The following is a 10,669-nucleotide window of genomic DNA, read 5'->3' as shown; positions in this document are numbered from 1 at the left end:
GGGGCTTGGACAACAGGTTACTGGACCTGCCAGTCCTGTGCCATGAACACCCTGCGCCCCGACCCCCCTCATGCCCCTATTTAGATCCCTGACCAGCTTGGCTGCCATTTTGTGACATGCCTCTGGTCTTCTGACTCTTCTCAGGTCAGTTTGGCATTCCTCTTCAGCTCTCCATTGGAGTTGATCTGGTTTGTGGAGACTGTTTTTCTGCTCTTTCGTTACTCTCTTACTCTCATAGCTCAGTTTCCTAAGCACATTGCTTTTGAAGTATTTGGGATAGGAGTCCCCCTGCAGTCACCGCCTTCCTACTAAAGGTTCCTAATTCAACCTAAAAAAGGTAGCTTCTCTTTATCTCATAATCGAATTCCCATATAGCAATACTTGCCAGACACTGGAGGCACCTGAGAAAAGGCACTTCTGAGCTGAGATTGTTAAAGTAGTAACTATTTGGGGAGAGGGTAAAAAAAAAAAAATCCCTACAATTATACTTGAAGACTGGCATATAAATATTAGCAAAAACAAAACAAGCAGAAGCTGCTGGGAGGGAGGGGGGCCAATAAAAAAAAAACGCCCTTCCTCTTACATTTTGAAAATTCTTAATCACTTGTAACATGGTACAGATCTTCAAAATCGCAAAAGAACAAGAGAAGAAAAGGACTGGATGGATCCTGTGTCTGCCGACCAGCCCCGAATAAGCGAGAGGGAAGAAGGGGAGGGAGGTATGGAGGAGAGGAAAAAAAAAAGGGGGTGGGGGGGAAACAAAGGGAAACAGAGTATCTCACTTTTGTAACAGGTGCATAAAAGGGCTAGTCAGGTGTCAGGTTACAGACGTAGGATTTTAACTCAATAAAGCTCAGAAAGCATCACAGCGGCTAAGTTTTAAGTGCCCCCCCCCCCAATGGCAACACTGTTACCAGGAGAGCTCAAGTGCAGGTCAGCGGTCCCTCCGGAGGAAGCTGTTACCGAGGCTTCCGTTTGAACACATTCACATTAAAAAGCACTCAAAGCAAAAGAGCCCGATCTTCGCTGGGGCACCCGGCCCGCGCGCCCGCCTGCATTCCCACTTACAGCTGAATGCGCCAGTCGATCGCCAAGCTAAGGCCACCAAAACCAAACGCTAACCCCAGACCACTGTACGTCCATCGCGGAGCAGGCCACTCCCCACCGCCCCCCTCCCAGCGGCGGGCCGAGGGGTGGGGCGGCGACGGCCCGGGAGCCCCGAGGCCCCGCGGAGGCAGACGGCATCCGGGCCTTTCCCGGCCGGGCTCCAGCGCGACCTCGGGGCGGCGGCGCCCGACGCGCGCACTCACTCGGCCCTAACCGCGCTCTCAGAGCCGGCGTTCCCCCACCCCGCGGCCCGGGGGGACGGGCCCCACCCCGCCTCCCGCCGCCCGGGGCCGCGAAGGACCGAGGGGCGGCCGCGGGGCTCCGAAGCCTTCGCCGGCGCGCCGAGCCGCGCCGAGCCGCGCCTGCGCCGTGGGGCGAAGGCCGTTTCCTGACTCGGGGCGGAAGTGGCCCCGCGTCACTTCCGGCCTCCCTCTAGCTGCCATCTTGCGTCCCCGCGTGTGTGCGCCTAACCTCAGCTGGTCTGCCCGAGACCCCCTGAGCGCCAACCCTAGCCCCCCGCGCGGCCCCATTTCCGCTCCGACAAGGTACAAAAAAAGGCTCCGGACGCCGTCGTGGGAGGAGGACGGGAGCGGGGGCGGGAAGTTCCCGGAAGGAGCGAGACAGGGAGGGACAGGGCTGAGGCGAGCGAGGCGATGCGACGGACGGGCGCCCCGGCTCAGGGAGACGCTCGGGGGCGAGGTCGAGCCAGGGGCGGCGGCCCTGGGGGCGAGGCGACGCCGTCTCTTCCTCCACCCCGCGGCGGAACCCGAGGACAGGAGCCTCAGGTACCGCGAGGCGTGCGGAGAGTGGCCGGGCCGGGTAGGCCCCGGCTAGGCCCAGGCCAGGCCGGGGCCGGGGTGGCGGGGGGGGGGGGGCTGTGCTGCGGGGCTACGGGTCCGAGCGAACCCTCGTTCTGGGCCTGGGGAGGGGAGGGAGGGGGAGCTCCGTCCGTGGGAGCCGGAATTTGGAGCTGGGGCGGCGGGTGGGGGGGGGGTGTCCAGGCCTCGGGCCTGCGTTGGGTGTTCGCTCTCCTGCTGGAGGCCGGGGGAATAAAGAGCGAGGAAGGCCGGAGCCAGCCCGACCCTTTCTTTGCTGAGGATTTCCTCCTTTTTCTTTCTTTCTTTCTTTCTTTTTTCCCTCCTCCTCTCTAGATGAAAGAGACTATCATGAACCAAGAAAAACTCGCCAAACTGCAGGCACAAGTGCGCATTGGTGGGAAAGTAAGTTGTAAACGTTTCTTTTTTCCTTAGGAAATTCCCTTTCATTACTTTGCTTATCTTGAGGATTCGCGGGGCGGGGTGGGGGTGGGGAGGTTAGATATGACCATTAAGGGAGAAGCACATGAATAGAGAGGAATCCTTAAAACCGAAAAGCATTGCGTTGATGTTGCCTTTAATACTACAGTGTCTTAAGTCGAATAGAAATGTTCCTAACTTTAGTAGTAGTAGGAAAAACTGTCATGTCAGTTAGAACATTGTGCGCACAGCACCCTTGTGTAAAGTGGTTCTTTTTGTTTGAGTTTTTTTGTATGGGGGGATTTTTTTTTTTGACTGTTCTAGGGAAGGAAGCCAGGTTGTATGTACCACATGATTAGCACATGCTAGGCAGCCCTCTACCATTAAACTAAATACATCTCCAGCCTTCTTTTGTTTTTAATTCCTTGATACATTTTTCCTATTATACTTTTAATTTTTTTTAAAATTTAAGACCTCTCTGTAATGTTTTCTGTACTGAATTCCCTTCAGGGTAATTAGGATACTTGATATCATCTTATAACTATAATATATTTTGGAGTTTAACAGCAGTGACTGTTATAATTTGGAAATCGTACCTAAGCAGATGCCCTTTTCTCACTTTGTAATTTTGCTAGAACCGAAGAAATGAAAGTAACTGAGTTTTAACTGGTCAGTTTTTGGTTGATTGGTTTTTCCTGGTCGACATTGATTCTCTTCATGAGGATCCTTTTATGAATTGGACTTTTTAGCTTGCTTCCTAACTAATTTAGTCTACTGTATACAGAGGTCTACCTAGTTATATTTTATATTGTGTTAGCACATTCCTAGTATTTAGTTAGGTGTGGCAGCTTGTTAGAACAGAACGTGTCTTTACTTGACTAAACGTGTGAAGCTTCCGTAGTACAAGTTTATTACCTATTAAATCTTCACAACTTTAAGCATTTACACCTTCACATAGAGTTTGCTGTGAGATAGCGAAAAGTCTACATTAAATTATAAGATGCAGCTCTGGCAAGTTACTGGACTTGTCTGATAGTGAATGTCCTATTTTTTCTTTTTTTCTTTTGGTGATGCTAATAGTCTTCAGTATCCACACCTGCAACACATACAAAGGGGTTTCTTATTTTTCAGCAGTCGACAACACATCTCATAGCCTTTGGGTGCCAGAAACACCACACATTCTTTCTGGATCCTTTATTCTCTGTTGATGTCTTCAGTGATCATTTTCTTTTCGTTCAGTTCTAGGAGTAATGTGTATGCAGGTTTGTCAGTCTGAATTTGAATTTTGAGTTTGAATTTTCAGAGGCATTACTCAGAAGTCCTTAGTTTTCAAAGATTTAAAACCTGGTAAAGGATAAAACATAACATTTGTTTAGCTGATGCAGAAAAGTATTTGTTGTAGTTGTAAAATCATTTTCTATACCTTTTAAGAAACCTTATCATAGGATATAAAACTTCAGTGGATGTGTTTTGCCTTAAAGAAAATAGCAGGTATTACTTTGAGATAAATGTCTTAATGATATTTTGTTTCAAGATGTAATCATAACATTGGTAATAATGTAATTAAGAAATTGATCTCGGGCTGGGAATATGGCCTAGTGGCAAGAGTGCTTGCCTTGTATACATGAAGCCCTGGGTTTGATTCCCCAGCACCACATATGTAGAAAACAGCCAGAAGTGGCGCTGTGGCTCAAGTGGCAGAGTGCGAGCAAAAAGAAGCCAGGGACAGTGCTCAGGCCCTGAGTCCAAGGCCCAGGACTGGCAAAAAAAAGAAAGAAATTGATCTCTACATTTATGATATGTATACTGTGTAAGAGTCTATAGAAATTTATGGGATCTAAATGATCTGCATATTCCTACTTTGGTGTGATTATTAAAAGGTGTTTTTTATGGGGATTTGGTAAGCAATGTGTGTGTATATATAATCAATTGATAATGTGTGTATGTATTAGTCTGTGGTACTATGAGTTATCTAAGCTTTTATTACATTTAATAGTAAGTATAAAAAATACTTGGGAGGAGGATGCTTTAAAATTTGTAGTGGAGACAGGCTTATTTTCTATAGTGCAAAATAAGATTTGGAGAGAGAGGGGTAGTTGCAGGGTTTACAGAAAATGCTTTGAAGAGAAAAGACCGAAGTAGTTGGGTGCTTACAATTTCCTTGAGTATCTACTGACTAAGCTCTGAAAATCGGTGAGGTAGATAGTGACAATTTTTTAGCATTAAGCAGAACAGAAGTTTTCTGGGAGCTTACATTCTAGGGAGAGGAGATAGACATTGTATTGTCTTGTCTCTTGCACTAATACAAATGATGAAAGGAAAACCAGTGTAGACTGAGTCTGGGCTTTGTTGTATCTTTATATGGGTGGTTGAGAAAGACCTGATGATGTGGTGGCGATACAAAGAGCAAGAACTGTGGATGAGGGAGCTGGACAGACGGCAGGGGAAGAGAGGGATGACACATGCCTGCTCTAGCATCAGCCTGTTAGAACAGCAGAGGCTGTTAAGGAGGTCTGTTCAAAAGCAGCATGTGGGATGCAGGACAGATCTTGGGGGCCTCAGGTGCTATTGGAGTCTGTATATACATTCATCTGTTGCATCATACGCTTACATATTTTTCCTGTGAATATCTACTTTGGTCACTTAGAGCTCATAAAAGGACTTGGATACTAGGACTTTGATAAGGCCTCCAAACCTGACAAAATGAGAATGCCAAAATTGATTAAGGATTTGTAGGCAGGCCCTTTCTTTCCTCTATTTTTTTCCCATCTTTATCTCCCCTGTTCAATTGTAGTTTGTGGGGATAGCCATTTCCTTATACAGAACCAAACACCCGAAAAGAATTAGAAATTATTCCTCTTTGAAGTTTGTTTCTATTGTATGAATGTACTTTTTTGTCCTTTCCTCCTTCTCCTAGGGAACTGCTCGTAGAAAGAAGAAGGTGGTTCATAGAACAGCTACAGCAGATGACAAAAAACTTCAGTTCTCCTTAAAGAAGTTAGGAGTGAACAATATCTCTGGTATTGAGGAGGTAAGTGTCAAAACAAGATTTGGCTGGAGAAAGTTTTGGCATTCTTGCATTAATTTTTTCATTTATTAGGTGAAGTGTTGGACGTGCTTTTGCACCCTCTCCCCCATTTCAGTGGTTTAGGGGCTTGATCTCGGCCTCCTTGCTCTCGGCTTTTTACCTCCTGGCTGGCCCTGTACACTTCCGTCCCACTCCAGTCCTGTAATTCTACCCTGTAAATGAAGATCAGGGAGACTGTCAAGTCTGAAAGTTACTGGACTGCACGTTACATGCCAGGAAAAATTTTACCTATGATTCAAAGTGAAATAGTAAATTCGCTAGCCAGACGAGTTTTTGTTTAATAAAACAAAAGGAGACTTTGGTGGACAGTGCCGATTTTACTTATTTTTTTTCTTTATAGGTGAATATGTTTACAAACCAAGGAACAGTGATCCACTTCAACAACCCTAAAGTTCAGGCCTCTTTGGCAGCAAATACTTTCACCATAACAGGCCATGCTGAGACAAAGCAGCTGACAGAAATGCTTCCCAGCATCTTGAACCAGCTTGGTGCAGACAGTCTGACCAGTTTAAGGAGACTGGCTGAAGCTCTGCCCAAACAATGTGAGTGTTCTAGCGGGGTTTCCTGGGGGTAACTTAGTAACATGTTTCTTGGACCTCAGGGTCCAGACTTGCTAAGAATAGCTTTAGATTTGAACAGCAGACTTGATTAATAAACTTGTAACTGGTTTTAGGCCAGTGTTCACAATGGTTTCTCATTTGCTGTGACCACTTAGCTAAACTTACTTTGAATCAGACTGAAGCTTTTTACCTTTTTAGCTGGAAATTATTAAAATGTTAATTTTGGGTTTGTTGCTAGCAACATAATTTGGAATTTATTGAAATATAGTACTGTAGTTAGTATTTACATGTATTGAGACTTTCTGGCCTCTTCTAGTTATTTTGACACAGTTATTGACTGTAGTTTTGGATTTCTTCAATTGTATCACAAGTCATTGTAATAATTTTAAAGCTATAACCTGCCAGTGCTTTGGTGTTGTAAAATTACAGTGTGGGGGTTTTGTTCAGGGCAGAAAGTAGTAAGTTGAGTAAGTGGAGATGTAATAACTTTACTTTGAAATTTTAAAAAGTTTTTCTTAAAAAATTGAAGAATGCAGGAGCAGGGTAGAAGCTTATGACTTCCTTAGTCACCATGATTTCCCAAGAGTTGATGAACTGCCTTAGTTCACATAAACATTTAAAGGTGTTAGTCTGTCTTAGCCTTTCAGGACTAGAGTAGGCTTTTGAAGTATCCCACCAAGTACCCATATAAGGAGGATACTGTGACATCTAACTCTCAGTTGTAGTTTATGGTTTGCATTTTGTGTGATAAAAGTGAATGCTTAGAGGTATTTCAGTAAATGTTTTTCGAGTAAAGTGTATCACATACAAGATACTTGAGAAAATGGCCTTTCATTTACCCCTCCCCAAGGCCAGTGTTAACCGTCATTTTGCTATGTAGGTAAATTGATCTCAAGGCTGTGGTTAGTCAGAAAAATTCAAAGAATGGCTGGAAAATGTGTTTTATTGGCTATTACTTGTATCGTCATTAGTACATATCGGAATGTCATGTTATTTCCTACATAGGTGAACTCCTCAATGTTGTTTGTCATTATGAATATATGTTTGGCATTTGTTCTTTTGGTTGGTGTATATTGAGAGTGTAGAGAAATGTGTGTAAGTTACATGTTGTTTTCCTTGCGCAGCTGTGGATGGAAAAGCACCACTTGCTCCTGGAGAGGATGATGATGATGAAGTTCCAGGTAAGACCCTTCACTTTGGTCTAACCTACTTAAAGAACCGTAGCAAGGGAGAAGGGGTTTTTCAGGGGACACCTACCTTGGGTATGATAATAAATGGAAAGGAGGGTGAGAAATAAAAGGATACCTCACTTAGAATGAGAAAAATAATGTAGTGTTTGTTATTTAGGAGTTAGGCTTGGGCTTGGCTTATTGCATGTGTTGTAACCTAAGTAACACCATTGGCTACCTAGGAATCTCTGAATTTTATAAGAAGGTACGGAGAATTGTTTAAAAATCTTGAGATATGGGGCTGGGAATATGGCCTAGTGGTAAAGTGCTCACCTCGTATTCATGAAGCCCTGGGTTCGATTCCTCAGCACCACATATATAGGGGGGGAAAAGCCAGAAGTGGCGCTGTGGCTCAAGAGGTAGAGTGCTACCCTTGAACGAAAAAGAAGCCGGGGACAGTGCTCAGGCCTCGAGTCCACGCCCCAGGACTGGCAACAAAAACAAATCTTGAGATAAGATTGTTCTAAAATCTGAGGCAGAATAACTCCTTTGGCAATCATGAGGCATTTTTCTCATACATTATTGGATGATTTACTTTGTTTTTGGAGGAGAAATGTCACACCGTAGCCGACTCTTGCCTTACCACCACCTATAGCTAATTACTTTGATGTAAAGCAAATGTGTACTGGACAGGAGAGCCACTACACTGGATTAATAAGTACCGACACTTTGAATACTTCATAGGAACTGAGGAAATATCCAAATATATGGCATACACATCCTCACCGCCCCATCGCTCAGTGTTTTGTTTCATTCTTACAGTGGAAGAAGGTGTTAGGAGAGGAGAAGACAGTCAGTAAGCATGATGCTTGTTAGACTAACAGCTTTTTGATCAAAGATAAAATTTTATACAAAAATTTTAAAATATACTTTTCAATGTCAGATGGATAGCAGCCTCATTAGAAGTGAAAACTTAATTACAGCATTTATCACGTATCAAGATACAATTATTTGGAGATTGACTTTAGAATTGTTTTTTCCTTTTTCCAGATCTTGTGGAGAATTTCGATGAGGCTTCTAAGAATGAGGCAAACTGAATGGAGTCACCTTCTGAAGAAGATAGAACTTGAAGTTACAGGAGCTGCTATTTTATATTATGACTGCTTTTTAAAATTCTTCTGTTTATGATCTGATAAAATCTAGATCTCTTAATATTTTTAAGCCCAAGCCCCTTGGACACTGCAGCTCTTTTCAGTTTTTGCTTATACATAATTCATTCTTTGCAGCTAATGAAGCTGATAAAGCCTGGGAATAAAGGTTGAAACAAAGATTAATAAAATTGTTTGCCTAGTAGATAGTTTCTTTTCTTTTTTTACACTTCATGATGCTTATCTATATATACACAGAAAAATTGTTTAGAAAGCTAGTCATAGCTTTCATAATTATTTATAGTAAGCTGATCATATATAATTTGACATAATCTTGGGGATTTAAGATTTAAAAACAATTGCAACAAACATGGCCTAAACTACTTATCTTTAAAAACTTTCTCCAGCACTTGGCTATTCGATTTCATGGTTGGAAAGTGGTAGCTGTACTGTGAGAACAGATAAGGGTAAGCAAGGGCTCTTTCTCTTGATATGAGTTAAGCATAAGTGCCATATGCAGAAAGAAACCTCAAGTTTACCTCCTTCCATCTTTATAAGATAGGGACTAGTAGGGGGCTGGGAATGTGGCCTAGTGGTAGAGTGCTCACCTCAAAAACATGAAGCCCTGGGTTCGATTCCTCAGCACCACATATATAGAAAACAGCCAGAAGTGGCACTGTGGCTCAAGCGGCAGAGTGCTAGCCTTGAGCACAAGCCAGGGACAGTGCTCGGGCCCTGAATTCAAGCCCCAGGACTGGCAAAAAAAAAAAATGTTGCCAGATCACTGAATCAGGTTGGATTCTGCTATACATTTATATCAGGCCTCAGTGGTGTAGCAATCACTGGTGTGGCCCTTGAGTTTGTAGCAATGAGATAAAGCTGCTACTGAGAAAACTTAATTTTATGTCTGAACATGTAGGTAGCCTAAGCTAGAGGACTGGAGGGGACCTGAGGATTTGCATTTCTAGCAGTGCTGCTCCTGTTAGTCCACTTGTGCTTTTGAGTAGTATAGTTGTGTTCTTAATCTTCACCTGTAGAGATGGGTGCTCTTACCTTTCTAGCTGCTTGACCTGGATCTAGAAGAAAGGACTACATAGGAAGAAGTGCAACGGGTTTCTAGGGAGACCTGGCCCAGGGCAACTTGCTTATTCTGTGCAGGTGCTATTTAAACCTATTAGTCTTTCAACCTTTTTCTGACAGATGTTTTATGTTCATGTTTCATTGAGGTGGTGCTGCCTGTAGTCCTACTCAGGAGGCTGAGGGCTGAGGGTCAAGGTTTGAAGCCATCCTGGGCAGGTAAATCTTTGAGAGACATTTCCAGTTAACCACCAAGAAGATGGAACTAGCTGGGTGCTGGTGGCTCACGCCTATAATCCAAGGTACTCAGGAGGCTGAGATCTGAGGATGGCAGTTTATAGCCAGCTCAGGTTGGAAAATCCATGAGTCTCTTATCTGATAAACTACTCAGAGAAAAGCCAGAAGTGGGGCTGTGTCTCGAGTGGTAGAGCACTAGCCTTGTGCAAAAACCAAATGCTCAGGGACAGCATCCACACCCTGAGTTCATGCCCCAGGAACAGCAAAAAAGAAAAAATAACAAAGTTCACGTTTCAAATGATAAGATAGGGGCTGCTTGCTGTGTATTCATAGGAAAGTTTTCTCATAATCTCTCAATGTCAAGGTAGATAGGATTATGCTACAGTTAACAAATGACGAACATTTTTAGTTGCTACAAAGGTTTGTCACACGTGCTAGTGTGCCTGTGGTTGGGCTTTATTTCGGGAGCAGCCTTGAGTTGGAACACTGCCAATCTCCTGACAGGGAGAGGATGGCAAAGCACCAGCTGGCGGGGCAGCAATGCGTGTCTTTAGTGATCACATTTCATCAGCTAGAGGAAGCTGCGTGCGTAGTCATATGTGGATGGCCACGGGAATTGTGGAAGGATAATCACCTTGCCATTTCCCAGTGCCAGGAGAGCAGAAATAGGAATAATACAATCTACCATATGCTTGGAATGTGTTCCTTTCTACAATTCCTGTAGCTCCTATTATATGTAACAGCGCTACAACTTGTTTGGTCTCATTGTTACAAAAAGGGGTACATCAAAAAGATAAGGATCCCATCTTGAAGAGGTGAATGCTCTCCGGTTCTCTGGTCATGCAACCTGTTAGTAAAGCGATTGGGATTTAACCCTGTCCTTTCAAGATCACTGCTTATTGGAAACAATGGTAAGATAGTGAAAGCTTAGAGGAGTAGGCAGTTCTGATCTGGATGGTAATTTCTTGGCTGCTAATCAGCTTTTTATTTCTTTTGGTACGAACTTTTTTTTTTTCTTTTGGAACTTGGCGTGGTATTTTCACTTGAC

General features: G+C 43.8%; 1 protein-coding gene across 2 annotated transcripts; it reads left to right on the top strand.

Moving 5' to 3' along the window:
- Positions 1-1,498: 1,498 nt before the first annotated feature.
- Positions 1,499-8,512, top strand: Btf3 (basic transcription factor 3). Of its 2 annotated transcripts, none has more exons than XM_048368303.1 (6): positions 1,499-1,652; positions 2,259-2,327; positions 5,260-5,373; positions 5,771-5,972; positions 7,115-7,171; positions 8,210-8,512. In XM_048368303.1, exons 2-6 carry the CDS (start codon positions 2,259-2,261, stop codon positions 8,254-8,256), a joined length of 489 nt encoding a protein of 162 aa, XP_048224260.1. In that variant the 5' UTR covers positions 1,499-1,652; the 3' UTR covers positions 8,257-8,512. The 2 variants fall into 2 exon arrangements, with proteins under 2 accessions (XP_048224260.1, XP_048224259.1); XM_048368302.1 differs by having other exon boundaries at positions 1,520-1,892.
- The last annotated feature ends 2,157 nt before the right edge of the window (positions 8,513-10,669 follow it).

This window comes from Perognathus longimembris, chromosome 19, assembly GCF_023159225.1.
Source record: "Perognathus longimembris pacificus isolate PPM17 chromosome 19, ASM2315922v1, whole genome shotgun sequence".
NCBI lineage: Eukaryota > Metazoa > Chordata > Mammalia > Rodentia > Heteromyidae > Perognathus > Perognathus longimembris.
Note: the sequence above shows the minus strand (reverse complement) of the source record. Positions and strands in the feature narration are given on the sequence as shown.

What these genes read in the sequence shown, in the direction of transcription:
- Btf3 (XM_048368302.1), top strand. Translation starts at nt 1,761, where the DNA reads ATGCGACGGACGGGCGCCCCGGCTCAGGGAGACGCTCGGGGGCGAGGT. An exon ending in CCCGAGGACAGGAGCCTCAG is followed by an intron (nt 1,893 to 2,258) that starts GTACCGCGAGGC and finishes CCTCCTCTCTAG; the next exon opens with ATGAAAGAGACTATCATGAA. An exon ending in AAGTGCGCATTGGTGGGAAA is followed by an intron (nt 2,328 to 5,259) that starts GTAAGTTGTAAA and finishes TCCTTCTCCTAG; the next exon opens with GGAACTGCTCGTAGAAAGAA.